This window comes from Rutidosis leptorrhynchoides, chromosome 8 (genome assembly GCF_046630445.1).
Source record: "Rutidosis leptorrhynchoides isolate AG116_Rl617_1_P2 chromosome 8, CSIRO_AGI_Rlap_v1, whole genome shotgun sequence".
In the NCBI taxonomy this organism is placed as follows: Eukaryota; Viridiplantae; Streptophyta; class Magnoliopsida; order Asterales; family Asteraceae; genus Rutidosis; species Rutidosis leptorrhynchoides.
The window spans coordinates 34199514-34216607 of NC_092340.1; the positions used below are offsets into that span (position 1 = coordinate 34199514).

The 17094-nt window shown below is 33.9% G+C and overlaps 2 protein-coding genes across 2 annotated transcripts; one reads left to right on the forward strand and one right to left on the reverse strand.

Moving 5' to 3' along the window:
• Positions 1 to 7301: 7301 nt before the first annotated feature.
• Positions 7302 to 9168, forward strand: LOC139861631 (probable E3 ubiquitin-protein ligase RHC2A). Its single transcript, XM_071850079.1, has one exon. The coding sequence runs from the start codon at positions 7831 to 7833 to the stop codon at positions 8965 to 8967; it is 1137 nt and encodes a 378-aa protein (XP_071706180.1). The 5' UTR covers positions 7302 to 7830; the 3' UTR covers positions 8968 to 9168.
• Positions 9169 to 14787: 5619 nt separating this feature from the next.
• On the reverse strand, positions 14788 to 16809 carry LOC139862534 (peptidyl-prolyl cis-trans isomerase FKBP20-1). The gene is made up of 6 exons (XM_071851151.1): positions 16652 to 16809; positions 16154 to 16299; positions 15714 to 15847; positions 15546 to 15625; positions 15256 to 15348; positions 14788 to 15148 (listed from the first exon to the last, which is right to left on the reverse strand). Exons 2-6 carry the CDS (start codon positions 16272 to 16274, stop codon positions 15001 to 15003), a joined length of 576 nt encoding a protein of 191 aa, XP_071707252.1. The 5' UTR covers positions 16275 to 16299; positions 16652 to 16809; the 3' UTR covers positions 14788 to 15000.
• Between the last annotated feature and the right edge of the window lie 285 nt (positions 16810 to 17094).

Sequence of the window (17094 nt, forward strand, 5' to 3'; positions counted from 1 at the left end):
CATTTTTCAAAATTTTCAGAATTTAGAAACTAAAATAGTTTCTTTTATGATGTAACACAGATAGCGCGAAGAGATAAATAATTTCGAATAATAATAGTTATGAAGATATCTTCAGAAATATCGAAGATATTTATAATGAAAGATATAATGATATCTTAGAATTTCTAATATCGAAGGATGATGAAGAAGATTTGTTCGTAACAGTTTTGAGTCAGGAGCAAGGTATTCGTTAATGACTTCAGCAGATACTGAATCATTTGTATTCTTTGAAGGCAGGTTTAGTCTTTGTGATTTGTCCACATCCTCCTTCATGATTTGCTCAATCCGTTTTTCAGTACCAAACTTTCACTTTTTCTGTGTTTTTCCAACACACTACTCTTTATCATCAAACTTTCGACTGTTAAAGTCGTTTACAGTTTTTGCTGCTTCATCAGCATTTTTCCAAAATTCGGAGAACTAGTTTCGCAGTTTGGGTGTTTTTTAGAAACTTCACATTCGAAATAAGTAAGTCTAGGAGATAGACATTATATGTATATATATAACTGTTGGCGTAGAATTGCTGCGAAATTCGAAATACTGATTGCTAATTCTCGGTAGTTGGTATGGCAATTACCGTTACAAGATGTGGATGAGTACATGATAGGGTTTCAATGAACAATTATAATAGTTTTTCGGAGAGACTTTAAGTCACAGATTAATGAATTTGCTGGTACATTTACTGTTAATGTGGTGGAACATGAAAGGTTCTCCGGTAACAAAAACGTATATACCAAAGTTATAATAAGGTTAATCTGAAAAGTTGAAGTTGACTGGTTGAAAGTGTGATAAAACTAGATACTTTGAAAAGGGATTGCAAGATTATTTTCGGTAATAACAATGCTAAAGAATCTTTCACAGTTTTGAGGTCAAAGTATAGCTTTGAAAGATGTAGAGATCTAAGAATGATGTCACCGGTTCAGAGTTATGACTTGAATTCTGATCCGTCAATATCAGAATATGTAATTGAATTTGTATGAAAATGATTGTATATCGTTGTTAGTATGGTTAATTATTTTTGAATCAAAGTTGAAGAATGTACAGTGTAACATATTAATTGCGAACTTAAATATTTCTCAGGTATTACCTACCCGTTAAAGATTTCACAATTAATACTTTGTACAAAAGAATTTTTATTACCGTCTTTATGAAAATATATGTGTATATTTTCTTCAGATGTAATACAGATTTAATGAGTTAATATCATATTAAGCTCATTTGATTTTCGGCTTGACTTAGAAATGATTAATCTCTAAAACATTAAAGATTACATAATCTTTGCGGAGTATTTCGCTAATGTAATCGATACTTTGTTATTTATTCTTATTCCTCGGTGAAGGATGTTGATGCTCGTGGAATTTTTGTGAACCTTACAAGGCACAGATGATGTTTTCTGGAAAGTTTCGAGTACATCGAAAATGAAAATGTAAAATCAATTATGTAATTGAATAATACACTTGGTTTATTATGAAATGAAATTCATTAAGTTGAAACAGAGATTGTAGTTAACAATGGTTAAGTTGTTAAGGAAGGATGTACATCATTGCATATTAGTAATATGAACTAACTGAGTAGTACCTACCAGTTAAGATTTACACGTAATAGCTTAGTACGAAAAGATTTATTTTGATTTCAAAATTCATATATATTAAATATACATAAAATTTCTTCAGGGAAAATGAGTTAATACTTCATCGGTTATTGTTGCTGGTATTTCTTGGTAACTACGGTGCGTATGACGTTGATGCTCGTGGAACAGATTGTGAAGTTGAGGTTTGCGATGCAGTTGTTGTTGGTGGTGGTAATGGTACTGTTGGTGTTGTTGTCGGTGATACTGTTGATGCCGGTAATGCTGCTGGTGCTTGTAACCTTTGCACCATATTCTCCAAAGCCACTACCCGAGCGTGAAGTTCGTTGACTTCTTCTATTACACCGGGATGATTGTTTGTTCGGACGAGCGGATGAATAAGATTCAGAATTTGAGATAGTATATTATCGTGACGAGATACTCTGGAAATGAGAGAGAAAATGGTGTCTCGAACAGGTTCACCGGTAAGTGCTTCATGTTCTTTGCCAAGAGGGAAATTTGGTGGATGGAAGGGATCACCTTCTTCTTGTCTCCAATGATTAAGTAGATTACGAACTCATCCCCAATTCATCCAGAATAGATGATGGCTAATTGGTTGGTCCATTCCGGTTACACTGCTTTCGGAGCTCGAGTGGAAATCCATATCGGAATAGCGGTCGGAATCTAAGAAATTTGAACTAGATGCGGAATTTATCTTACACGGTTAGATAAAGGATTTTTGATATGAAATAATTTTTGGATATCAGATGATATTCTAATTATATAGAATACCAATATATAGTACAAGGGATCCGCAATTTACGGAGGAACTTTCGAAAGCTGTCAGGAAAAGTTTACAGCAACAGATATGCTAAGATATGAATTTTGTATATACACTATCTATGCAATCAATGCAGTAAGACGCGTTTAGACTAAGAATGATAAGCAGGTAATTTCCGATAATAAATGATAAGCAAAACTTTTGACATGCAGACACAGTCGAAGTCCAGACTTACGAATGCATCCTAACAACTATCAGTTAGACACACTCATGCAAGACCTGGTTTGCTAGGACCAACGCTCTGATACCAACTGTGACGATCGCTCTAAATCTATATGGACGAATACGTCATTCATCGATTTCATTGCGAGGTATTTGACCTCTATATGATACGTTTTATAAACATTGCATTCTTTTGAAAAGGTATACCATAATGAATATTTAAATCCAAGGTTTTCGACATCTGATGATTTCTACATATAGACAATCACTGTAAATAATAGTTTACAAGAATACTTCCGTTGACAATGTAGTCAAAATAGATACATGATGATGGTTTTGTGAATGCAATGTTTTCTTGAATAAAGCATGTATGACTCCATGCACAAAGCTTGTCTAACATATAAGCAAACAGCGGAAGACTTCTAGGGAACCTGAGAATAAACATGCTAACAAGTGTCAACACAAAGGTTGGTGAGTTCATAGTTTTAATGTATCGCATATTCTGTATATAAAGGTGGATCACAAGATTTCAGTTGTGTCATCCAGAAATGTTTATCAAAATATTCTACAAGATTGAGCACCCTGGTAACTAAACTTTAATGTATATATAATAAGTACCCCTGTTTTAACATACATGCAACCAACATGTACACGCAAACCAATGTGTACTAACCTCAAATAGCATACATCTGTTTTATAGTTCTGGCTAGGGTTTCTATAGCTAGAACAGATGGGGATGTCAAGCCCTATAGATCCATATACCACTATTCGTGCCCACCAGTTCTTATAACTGGCAGTTACTAGTTACCAAAGCTAAGGGATTTTCGGTTCAAACTCGGTGTAGAATTTAGTATGTACTTGTATCCATTGCGTTTAAAATAAAGTGTATGTATTCTCAGCCCAAAACTATAGATTGTAAAAGCAATTAAAAAGGGAGCATATGAAACTCACATTAGCAGCACAAAAAGTCGTTCACCGAAATGTGACCGAAACTCGGAATATCAAATAACCGTAGATCTCAACCTAGAGAACATATGTTGGTCAATAAATGTCTATCAAGCTAGGTCAGGTCATAGTGTATCACAATCCTAATGCTCAAGATCGACATACAAAAGTTATCCAAAGTCGTTTCAAAAAGTCAATTTTTACAGTTGTTTAACAAAACGAGACGTGCTTTATATAAGGATTCATTTACTCGGCTAGTAGTATTCAAAAATCTAATTTATCAATCTCATAAACAGGTTGTTTAAATCTTAATTGCAGATTCAAAAGCAATTCCAATTATCATTAATCATAATTCAGATGTCCATATCTTTTAATTCGTTCATCGAAATTACGCGATTTCTAAATGAAAAGTTATTGATTTTTCGTCAGCTTTTCAAAAACATGCATATCATATACCTTTTATCAGTAATATATATATTTAATTCGTGATTCATCATAAACTATTTAACGACGAAATTTAGCAAACAAGCATGCATAAATATATATACTCGAGCATTAGACATTGATACACTATTAATATATAAAAGATAAGATATGAATGCTCACTTATCAATATTGTGATTCAATATTGCAGGAAAGTACGTAGACGTAACAGAGATGATAAACACTAGGTTTGACTTGCGAATATTACCCACGGACATTACCCATAACTTCCATAGCTATAACTCATAGTTTCCTTAGCTCTATCCCGCTCGAAAACTTGTTTTGAAAGTGACACGCTCATGACCTCGTCGTAGTATTTTATGTATAATACTAATAATAATAATACTACTAATAATAATAAGATTAATAATAATATTAATCTTAATAATAATAATAATATAAATAATTATATAACAGAGGGAGTAAGATATAAAATGTGTGTGTGTGTACGTCGAGCAAACTTGCCAATTTATAGAAGGTTTCTGAATCCTGACTGCCATGCGATCGCATGGCTTCTCAGTGCATTTCCCATGCGATCGCATGGGATGCCCTGACAGCTCACAAACTTTTGTTGTTTTGTTTGTCGACATAATATTAATTATATTTATAATATATATATTTTATATTAATTATATATATATTATATTATATTCTCGTGCATAGGTGACTTGAAATTTTTGTTCCGATAAGTCGTACGTCGTCACTCGACTTATGTTCCGGTTCCGACTTTTCAAACGTCCTTTCGTACGCTGAGAAAACTTGCACTTTACGTTTCGCGACTCTTACCTTTGTCAAAATATAGACTTAAATTATCCATAAACTATATCACTTGAAATATAACTTAAACATTTGAGTGTTTTGGTCATTTACTTCAATAAATCATCTTCTCGTTATTTACAACAATAATAGTATTATCAAACGTTTTATAACCAAGTTAATATAAACACGTTTTAAATACACGTCGCAAGTTATTCATACAATTAATATTCCAACTTATCATAAATATTCAAATAGATATTTAAACCAATAAGTTTAATGTATGGTATCAACAATTAATACATTGTTACGTTTTCAAGATATAGTATATATATGTATCTATTTACATATAATTGTTTGCGAATCGTCGAGAACAAACGAAGGGTAATTGAACATATGAAAGTAGTTCAAAAATTTTGAGATTCAGTTTTACAGACTTTGCATATCGTGTCGGAAACGTTAATCATTAAGTTTAAATTTGGTCAGAATTTTTCGGGTCATCACACCTAGCGTGGTGTGATAGTATGTTGATTGATGTTTGTCCTCGGAAAATATTCTCTGCAGACCCGGAACACGGATGGGAGATCCGTGGGGTGGCCTCAATCAATCTGTGGATCAATCTGTATTTGATCCGTCTAGCATTCTGCTGCTAAGCGGTTAATGTTTTAGAGTGAGAAAGAACTGTGTGAAAGAGAAATTGTACTTCTTTCTGACTGAAGTTCAGATTAGATCCTGTGAAATGTGGTGACCTATAGAGGGTCTATTTATAGGCGTAGAATGTCCGAAATTCTCGGAATACACGTGTCAATCGCTGATTAATTCAGTTATGCGAAATATCTGAAAGGTCGGTGGCGTGTGCTGACGTGGCTACGTACTGCTCACGCGCCTAGTAAAAGGGCTTAAACATAGAAGCTGCCTGCAGGGCTTACGCTTAACGCTGGGCGGCCTGCTGTACGCTGGACGGCAAATGCTAAAAACCGCCAAATATTGTTATCTTTTATGCTCTTTGATCCATTTTTCTTGTATAAAAATGGTATTTTTATGCGTGTATTTCCTAGGATACACCATTAGATAGATTGACCACTCAAGATAAAATGTTAATATGGTACCCAAATCAGACTTTTAAATGCGCTTAATGTGGAAAGTAGAATGATTCTTCAAGACATCTATTCTTTAGATGTGACTATGCCAAAAAGGTGTGGAATGAAATGAAGTCAATGATCATATTCAGAGGTATTGGTAATGATTTGAAGGTCATAATTCGGAGATTGGCATTTTATTCTTATACAAAGCAAATTTGGAATATCATTAATAGAATGGTGGTGGCTGATGTGGTTTATCGTATATGGCTTGAAAGGATTTGGCGTTTGTTCACAGTTAGAAGGAGATCGCCAGAAGAATTAAGTAGACATCAAAGATTTTGTTCTAGTCAAACTGTTGGCTCTCAAAGTCAAAGAGTCTGTTGTTGTCAAGCAAGTTGGAAGAATCTGGAATTCGAAATGGAATAATATGAAATTGAGTATAGTGTAGCTGTGTGTTCATTTTAATCCTAGCGTGTCATGAAAGATGAGACAGCTTTGATTAATTTGATGTTTTTGTTTTCGTTTGTTTGACGTAGCTGGGCTAGGCTCTGTTGGTTTTGTCATTTGTGTATGGAGTTTGGGATATGTCCCGCTCTAGTTTTGTATGATTCTCTGTTTATTAATACAAACCTTTCAATTTGCCTAAAAAAATTCATATGTTGTTTTATATATATCAAAATTCGACGAAAAACTCTTTGAAAAAGTTATAAAAAACACAAATACACGTGTATTTCGTAACAATTTATTGTTATATAAATGATGTTAATTAAGAAAATCTCGTTTATTTGTGTTATTTGTATAGTTTTTTTATGAGATTTTAGCCAAATTTAATACTTGTAGAACAATACACGAATTTGAATGATTCATAAAGTCACTTTTAAATACGAATTATCAATAAAGATGTAAAGCTAAACTTGAATAAATTAAAAAAATATTTTCAAATATAAATAACCTAAAAATAATGGGAGGTGATCCTCACACACAATCATTATCACATATTGAATCATGTGCGCCTAATTAACTATTATACTTTTAAATATACATAATAATAATAATAATAATAATAATAATAATAATAATAATAATAATAATAATAATAATAATATAAGTTTAAGGGGATGATTCTCACACACATTTTTTTGATCCTCACACACCTATTTTAACCTTTTACTCTTCTAATAATACTCAATTGGTGTGTGAGGATCAAAAAAGTGTGTGTGAGAATCATCCTCCTTAGTTTAAGTACGTAGTATTTATATTTATATTTATTTAGATTAATTCAGATTAAAAAGTGGTGAATAATAATTACGTAGTATCTCTCAAGACAATAAACACAATACTATTAGTTGGCGTCTTGGTATATAGTCCCTAAAAAAAATAGTCTGAAATCATAAAACTTTGACTCCTTTCCATCACGCGTTCACCTTTTTTTCCTCTCATATAATTTCATTTCACTTGTTCTCTACTTTTCTATCAAACCCACCCTCTCTCATCGCCGGAGAGATTCCATTTTCCACCGATTAACATCCTTTTTCGTCATTTTAAATTTCATTTTCAAGATTTCATATTTCATGATTTATACCATCAAATTATTGATTGATTGCAGATTCTTTTTCTTAATTTGTTGGTTCCATTCACTGTATTAAGTTTTTTTTTTTTTTCTTTTTTTCAAGAAAAAAGATTCCTACTTTCGTTTGTTCTTGAAGATAAATAAATCATCTCGGATTTGGGATTTCTTTATTTTTTACGAATACTAGTTATTTTAGTCAAAAGTTTCGATCTTTCAAGTTATCTCCAAGGAAAATTAGGTAACTTGATCTGGGGTTCTTTAATTTCTTACAAAGATTCATCCTTTCGTTTGAAAGTTTCGATCTTTGAGGTTTTTTTGAAGATAATTCAGGTATATCGATCTAAGATTTGTGTTTAAGCACTATAGATATACAGATTCATATATCTAGATGTCAGCAATTGGGTCTTTGTCATCATCGTACTGGTGCTACAGATGCAACCGATCCATTAGGGTTCAACTCGAAGTTCAAGATTCATCGTTAAATTGTCCCGATTGCAACGGTGGATTTATAGAAGAAATTAATAGTCCCAACCGATTAAATCGGTTTCCGACAGCTGCCGTATATCCCTCCGGAAACGGTCAACAGAGTCCCGGACCGACCCCTAGTCCGCCGTTGCTCCGGCGAGGTAGAAGAAACACCGGTGAACGGTCACCGTTTAATCCGGTCATCGTTCTACGGGGACCCACAAGCACACCGGAAGAGTCTAGTACCGAGGAACTCGGTACCGGTGGTGGGTTTGAATTGTATTATGATGATGGATCCGGGTCGGGTCTCAGACCATTACCGGCTACTATGTCGGAGTTTTTACTCGGGTCGGGTTTTGATAGGTTATTGGATCAGTTATCTCAAATAGAAGGAAATGGGTTGGGAAGAATTGATACTAATCCACCTGCATCTAAAGCAGCAATTGAAGCAATGCCAACAATTGAAATTCAAGAAAACCATGTTACAATTGAATCATACTGTGCTGTTTGTAAAGAACCATTTGATTTAGGATCAGAAGCTAAAGAAATGCCTTGTCAACATTTATATCATTCCGATTGCATTCTTCCGTGGCTCGCTTTGCGTAACTCTTGCCCGGTTTGTCGCCACGAGTTGCCATCAGAAACCGTTGATTCATCGAATGCAAACCGGGCTCATAACGATACGGATAGTCATCCGGGTCACGAAGAGGAAGCGGTCGGGTTAACGATATGGCGATTGCCCGGAGGCGGGTTTGCGGTTGGTAGATTTTCGGGCGGAAGAGGGGTCGGGCAGAGGGAGCTGCCCGTTGTTTTTACGGAAATGGATGGGGGGTTTAATAACAATGGGGCTCCAAGAAGGATTTCATGGGCTGCTAGAGGGAATGTTACTAGAGAAAGAAACGGGTTGGGCCGGGTTTTAAGGAACTTTCTTTCGTGTTTTGGAGGAGGGTTTTTGAGGAATGGAAGACGGGCTTTGGGCTCGAGTTCAAGTTCTAATGATCGAGTCAGTCATAGAACTCGGTCCTTGTCGTCCACTGTTAGTGGTTCGTCGCGTAGGTGATGAACAGTCACATTGGAGGAACAAAACACGGGCGCCGAGCTACACAAATAGCGAAGTTGATTCATGATTTTATCAAGGCTTAATGTATATAGTTAAACATGCTGAGATTACAACATATGAGTTTTTCTAGAGTACCTTGTTCTTATATGATTAATTATAATTTTGTTATTTGAAAAGTTTATAAACTTGAATTCTGTTGTCCACAGTTTGTTTGAGCTTACATTGAATTGTACGTTTATGTATGTTTGACAGGCTAGCCGGTAGCTAGTCGGTTATACGAGTAGTCGGTAGCTTTTAACTTTTAGCCTGTACCAGGTAATTAATACTCCCTCCGTGTAGTCCAGTATTTCATTTTGTGTTGTCTCAAATTAATAATCCACTTTCATAAATAGAAAAAAAGAAGATATTTTATTGGTGGATCCGGAGAGAGAAGATATTTCATTGGTGGAGAAATGAAGTTAGTGGGATTTTTTAAAACTGCGTGTTTTTGTCTGTGGACTATTAGAATGAGACGGAGGGAGTAGGTTTTTAGCTTTTTTCCATTTAACTAAACCAAATTTTTGTTACATATGAATTTTTTAGTAAAAACTAAATGCTATAAAAAAAGTTACTGTCATTCATAGCCTTACTGTGTTCAAATGATGATATGGTACAAAATTAAAAATTTTGTTGGAATAAGAAAGAATTGAAAAGATAGAGATTGTGTGGTTGTGTGCATAAAAAGAACAAAAAGGGGATATTTTTGGCACATTTGGTTAGAGTTGAGTCACAATAAAGGTTGCTGGAAACAGGCTGTTATCTTGATTTGAAATGTGGAATGTCGTGTTTACCATATAACCAGCAATATGCGCGTGCTTTATATCACTTTCTGCTATGCATAATTAAACATTGATAGATATTGACGTTATGCTAAAATCGTACTTGTTAATCATAGGTGTGAACTATGTATTTCACTGTAATATGCAACACACTTAAATACCTTCATTGTGTAAATAAAAACTTTACCATACACAAAAATCAATTAGATGGGATAGTGAATCCCCCCCCCCAAAAAAAAAAATTGTTAGTGACATTATTTTTGAAATCAGGCGATATCAATTGTTTTTTTTAGCCAAAATAACAAAAACTATAATAAACGAGATCTTCATCGAAAAATGAAGATCCAAACAGTTACACCACAAAAGAACAACTCGAAACAAGCAAACGTCACAAATTGACGCTAACTCCAACCGAGCACATAACACTAACACAACATACAAACAAGAAGATTACATCTAAATCACTACACTAAACTAGCTTCTAACGAGCACCAACAAAGAATTATACCAAATTCAAAACCATCATTAAAAACATACACAAAGAAAACACAAGTTACGAGACATTTTTACCATTCCTCCTATCCGGACGAATAGTGATTCCATTTACCTTGTCGATATGAAGTCATTTACCATTCCGTGATGTAATGTCAAACAAGGTGATATGAATTGTTCATTTATTAAATTAACTTAAATTTAATTGCAGTACGATAGATGACCTCAAAAACAACCCAACTTAAACCGCGGGGGTGGTGGTGTAATGATTGAGGCCCATCCTTTTATGGTGGAGGTCATGAATTCGATTCCACGCAGTTGCAGTTATTCCCTCGTGGCCACGAAGGTTTTCTTGCAATGACTCCGGGCTACTCGTAAATCGAGTAGTCCCCTGTAATTAGTCAGTTTGAAAAAATAAGTTGGATATCCAGGTTGATAGAAAAAAAAACAACGCAACTTGAAATTAGAGCTTTAGATTATAACCTAATTGTAGGTTTCATTGTTGTATTTATTATATTAAGTCTGATTTATTTTAAATAACATATTCTAAAGATATAACTTTGACTTAAAAACAACCCGAATTAAGAGTACACAAAGTCGTAGCCATTTTTCACCGTAGGGGGTCGCCGACGCTGGAATCCGATGGTCATCTGACTCCCTTCCAGCATCGGACCATTGATGGAGGTCAGCGTCGAGATTCAACGCCACCAGGCCACTTTGAGAAGAGGGTTATTTTTTGTTTCTTTTTTCTATCATTATTTTTATTTTTGGTTGCGGTTGCGGTTGTGGTTGTGATTGCAGGTACATACGAGATGAAGAGGAGGATTTAGACGGGGGATTAGGTTAAAAGATAAAAAGCTCAAAAATAAAAAGTTGGTTCAATACTGGCCGATTTATTTTCAAAAAATGCGCTCTAAATTTTAGTTTTCTTATAATAATTATTTTGTATTTGTATTTTTTTGTGTTATTTAGATATAGGTAAACTTGAAAAGAATTGTTTCTTTTATTAAGTATTGTATTTTTATTAATGGAATTTTAGTTTTATTTTATTAATTTATTTTTGTTATTTAAAATAAATAAATAATAAAAAGTATAAAAAAGTTAAATAATACTCCGTAATAAATTAAACACTGAAACTATACACTAAATCATTTCCTCTCTTCTACCATAGGTGTCTAAAATTAGTGTGTACCTAGACACTTCACGACTCCATATGCTCTAAGAGTTTCAAACTAAAATTACGAATAGAGTATAGAATCATAAATAAAGAATTTCTTTTTTTTTGTTCCCACTACTAAATAGTAAATAGTGTCCATAACACAATCCTAAATGCTACAACTAGCCCTACATGCATCGGTAATTAGTTGTTCGACAAATTGTATCCTCAGGAATCATACATGCACCTTTTTTTTTTTTAGAACAGCAGCAATATATTAAAACAAAACGAGCTATCCTAGTAAGTAGCTAGAATAGACCCGCGAAAGAGATTACAACGGCTTAAGACGCCACACGTTCCAATTTACATTTTTCTTACCTCTACTTCTATACCAATTTAAAGAATAAAGGCAGATTGAATCAAATAAAATACAACGATTAAAGGGACGTGGGTGAAATAAGCGGCTATTCCTGAATCTCCAAATATGCCAAACTGTAGAAGCAACGATGACATATAACCTAGATTTGAAAATGAGATCAATTGAGACCATGTTTTCAATCATTTATAATGAACTCTTTAAACAAGTGCAAGCTTATCAATGTCTCTTTAATTACGAAGACCAGCGTGAAGCTCATCTATGTTTTATTGTTTATTTACATTTATATTCACACAAATTTGCTGAGAGAATCGAGTGCAACAAATGAAGTTGTTACAAAAAAATACTCAGTAGTATCTAAAATAGATGTACCATTTATTCAACAACAACAAAACTCAATCTCACAAAAGTGAGATATGAATAGGTAAGATATAGACATACTTCTATATCTTAGAATAAAAACAAGTCATTGCTCCACTTAGAGTGAAACACCCCAAGAGAGTAAAGAAAGTCTTCCGTCTAAGTGTTCTATGGATAGAGAGATTGCTTTCGAATGGACCTCCGGTCAATAAGTAGGTTTAAAAAAAGAAAAAAAAAAGTGTGGGACGCCATGAAAATTGTAGGATCAAATTTTCATGAGTTTTAAACCTGACTAAAGTTCAATTTAGGCTCTAAGTGACGGTAAAGTCGCAAATAAATCGACGTTTGCTGTTGATTCGATTAATAGAGCCAACTGTACATTTATTATATAATGAGTTATCTCAAACCTCATAAGCTATAATTTAATATTGTATACCTGCTATATTGTTTATATACATTCCAAATTATTAATTATATTCAACCGTGTAATATTAATTTTAGACATGATACAGTAAATTCACTAAAATGTTCAGAAGAAGTAGTGAAGAACGAAGGTAGTGGACACATGTGGAAATCTCACGGTATTTCAACTTAGAATAAAGTCAAAGATGGAACCAAAGTTGACTCATAATGGTCCATATCGACCGCTTTGTTGATAGCTACCCTCTTGTACTAAATTTATGGACATGTCGGTTTGGTTTATGAACCACCTCTGGGCTTTTGTGTGTATGCTAAGGTGGCAATTCGCACCTCATTAATAATTGCAAAAATATTGCATTTTTAATATTTAAAGGGAGTGTAACTAGAGGGTGCGTATAATGCGCAATTCATCCGGTACCAGGTCTCGCGTTCGGGGGCTTGATTACCCGAGGTTTTACCTTCTATGGAGAGCCAATGTACTCGTTCATAGAAGGGTTTCCTTGCTTACCAAAAAAAAAAAAAAAATTATATATATATATATATATATATATATATATATATATATATATATATATATATATATATATATATATATATATATATATATTTAAAGTGTACTTGGATCTTGCTTAAACTGATTATAATAAATTTAATAAAACCGTGTAGAGTCTCCATTAATTTTTTTTTTTTTTTTTTTTTTTTTTTTTTTTTTTTTTTTTTTTCATATGATAAAAGCTACTAGTAGTCTAGTACTATACAAATTACATAAACTAGTTGACCAAGGTTAATTTGTTACATTCTTAGTCACGAGTCGAACAACTACTTGCCAATGCATGTAGCCATGTAGGGCTAGTTGTAGCATTTAGGATTGTGTTCTTTCAAACGGTTATATAAACTCTAACCAAAAGTGGGATGAATGATAAAGAATGATGACAGTGAAAGTACTTGAATTTTCCTTAATCCAAAAATAAGATTACAAGCATATATAGAGATTAAGATGGGCTAAGCCCCAACAAAATACAAAATGGCCTAAGCATATGGGCCAATTACTAATATATCTAACATTGGCCATTGGCCAATTACTATTACTAATATATCTAACAGAGTGTTGATAGTACATAATTAGTTATAAAGACTTATGTTGCCAACCATTTTAAGTTTGAACAAAAATACAAAAAATAATCCGGGCAAACATAAACACGAGTACATTAATTACGCTCGAACGAATTACTGAACGAAAGTAAGAGACTTCATACATAATAATGAAGTCAGACACTCAGATTCAAACACTACTACTTCATAGTGGTTCAAAAGTAGATTTGAATTGAGTCTTACATTAATTACTAGGTTTAATAGTTAGATATTTGTTAAGTTTCATAAGATCCACATTTTTTTTTTTTCAAGGCAAGTTGTTGGCATCGAATACTCTCATTTGCCATGCACGCACGCGCTTTCGGGCCGAAACCCGAACCGCATTACAGGAATCCGAACCTTAAACCATCCCGAGGGGCAGGCGGGTCGGACCTGGTCCTGAATACGGGCCAGTAAAACCTCCCCGAAACAATCCAGCTTTCAGAAAATAAATCTAACGGATATTTTTAAGGGGAGAGACTCAAACTTGAGACCTCCTCACCCCATCGTAATACACAAGTGTAAAGGGATGAACCACTGGACCACTAGGGTAGTTCATAAGGTCCACAAAATTGATACGTATTACTGTACATATTTTCTCTTTTAAAAATGTGTAACATTATTTACGCCTTTCATTGGCAAGACAATACTCTGCATAATCCAAAAGCTTTGGGATGAACAGGATGTCGATTATATTCATGGAATGCATGGTTGTAAATGAACCATTTTTAGAGTATAAAATATCTTAGAAGATACTGTACTCCATTATGCTCTATTTTAGAAGTATTTGGTTGAGTGCACAAGTACCTTCAACCAAATACTTCAAAATTACGTTAAGTGCACAAGTACCTTCAACCAAATACTTCAAAAATAGAGCATAATGAACCTGTTTTTGTAAGTGTTCTTACAATATGCTCTATGATCCTGTTTTTGTAGCTTCGGATAATATTTTCTTCTTGAATTTCATGTCGGTATACATTTTGATACGTGAACGATATAGATATAGTACGTAAATATATCAACTGATTGACTATCAAAATTTATTAAGCCTTTCAAACACATACAAATTCCAAATTATGCAGAAACCTAAATAGATCAACTGATTGGCTAACATCAAGGACCATCACCTGTTCATTGACGAGCAAATGTAGCAGCTCAGTTTTGTATCTTCCATTATTCAAAATAAGGTCAAAAGCCTAAGGATCACATACATGCAGAATTTTTAACCTAAAAAAGGATCAATTGCCATGATTAAGTTAAGATAGATCCTAGAAATGGAACTATTTTCCCTTGCCCTTTCCTTTGCCGCCTTTCTTGGAGTCCATCTTGGCTTGAATACGAGCCGCAGCTGCTGCTTTGGCTTCTTCTCGTTTCTTCTTCTCTTCTTCCTTCTGTGCAGCTGCCATTTCCCTTTGCCTCTTCAGCTCACTGTATATTCATCTTGTTATAAATTTAACAATATTAACTTATAATAATGAAGGCCAGCCTGGTTTAGTTTAGTTGGAAGATAAGATAATTGAATAAGAAGCACATACTCTAGTCTAGCCCTCTCGTCTGAGACGCTAGCCAAGCTTGAACCTTTCCTAGGCCTGCAGGCAACCAGCTCCACCTCAAAAATAAGAGTTGCACTGCACGTTTAAAATACCAAAGCAATAAACACGTATCAAACTTTGCAACTACTCACAATTCACGCTCTAAGTGAGCCTATTCATGCTTTGAATTCCAAAATATCACATTAATATAATAGCTATATGGGGTGACATGATGTACCAAAAGTTGATATCTAAAAAGATTAGACAAAGGCTATGAAATATGAAGTAGTTACTCTGGTGGAATCTCTGGAGGAGAACCTGCAGTTCCATACGCATAGTCTGACTTGCAAGTTATTTTGGCAACCTCGCCAACCTGAAACAACGATAGACACTCTAAACTATTTAGAAAAAAACATGGACTTATGATCCTGATAAGTGGAGAGTTTTAAAAATGGGTCAACCTTCATGGTTCTTAAAGCAATATCCCAAGCCTTTATAACAGAGCCCTTGCCAAGTTCAAAGGTGAAGATCGTATTGTCTTCATGTGTAGTATCGAATACTTCACCCGTTTCAGCCAGAGTCCCTTCATAATGCACTGTCCAAGAATCAACACAGACACCCTTAGAACCCATCTTCAGAAATTAACAAAAAAATCGATGATACGCTAAAAAGTGACAAATACTACATTAAATTGCTGAAAATTTCCTTCTTTCTGTTCCTAAAGTCCACAAATGACATTATTACTCATATATATACATATATGCAACTAACTTACTTTTAATACACTTCCATGAAATTGTTAAACTCTGAATGTTAAACACGAGTGATAATCAAAACAGTTTCTTTCAAAAAAAAAAGGAACAAGAGAAGCTATAAACATTATTATATTAGTTTTAATTACCATCAACAAGAGGAAGGTTTTCAGAAGGAACAATTGCATCAGGTTTGGCTCTCTTCACAATTGTTTTCATCACACCTCCATCTCCACTCAAATCAATACATTCAGCAGCAGCAGCAGCCATATCTCTCACCTATATTTTAACTGGCCTGATATATACATACAAAAGTACATAAATATTGATAACAAAATAAACATATACTGATATACAGCCATATGCTTCTTCAGTTTAACTTAACATTTTATATCTCACAGTAATTATAAAAATTCATAACCCTATCACAGTATCCCCAATTTAAAAACCCTAGGTCAACTTTCAAAACTAATTTTCACAAATATATAGCAACAATTAATTAATTAAATCCTACTCAATCACTACTGGATAACAGATTAAACACATCGAATTAGTACAATTCAAAACCGAATCAGGTGAAAACATGAATATATTACTGGATATAACAATTAATAAAGTAAAATTGAGATGAAAAAGAACTTCAATACCAGTTGCCGGAAATAATTGAAGAAGCTTTGTGTAAAAAAATCAGCGGCGAAGATTGACGAAAAAGGAGCGACGATCTGATCGGAAAATCGATGGCCATAACCTTCCGGCAATTATATTTTTTTTACTATCCTAATTAATTTGTCTCTTAGCTTATTTTATTTATATGCGAAATTAAAATTAAAATTAGAATCAATTGATCACCTTCACGCGCGCGCGTTAAACACGAAATCTTTATTTGTAGCCTTTACTAGCCCTCTAGATTTGAATACTACAATCGTATCCAAAGTTTTATTTGCTCAAAATACTTGCAAATGCATGCTCGAAATGTTTTCTATACGCTGAAGTTACTTGCACCATTATTTTTGTTAAATTAAATTGTACATTATAATCAGAGTAGGTTTCGAGAATTTGACTGTCCAGAACGAAGCGAAAAAAAGTCCTA

Bases quoted from the DNA above. Each gene is read 5' to 3' on its own strand.
- LOC139861631 (XM_071850079.1), top strand. From the start codon at position 7,831: ATGTCAGCAATTGGGTCTTTGTCATCATCGTACTGGTGCTACAGATGC.
- LOC139862534 (XM_071851151.1), bottom strand. From the start codon at position 16,274: ATGGCTGCTGCTGCTGCTGAATGTATTGATTTGAGTGGAGATGGAGGT. The intron at 15,848-16,153 runs GTAATTAAAACT...ATTCTTGGACAG, and splicing joins AAACCTTCCTCTTGTTGATG to TGCATTATGAAGGGACTCTG. The intron at 15,149-15,255 runs GTATGTGCTTCT...ATGAATATACAG, and splicing joins GACGAGAGGGCTAGACTAGA to TGAGCTGAAGAGGCAAAGGG.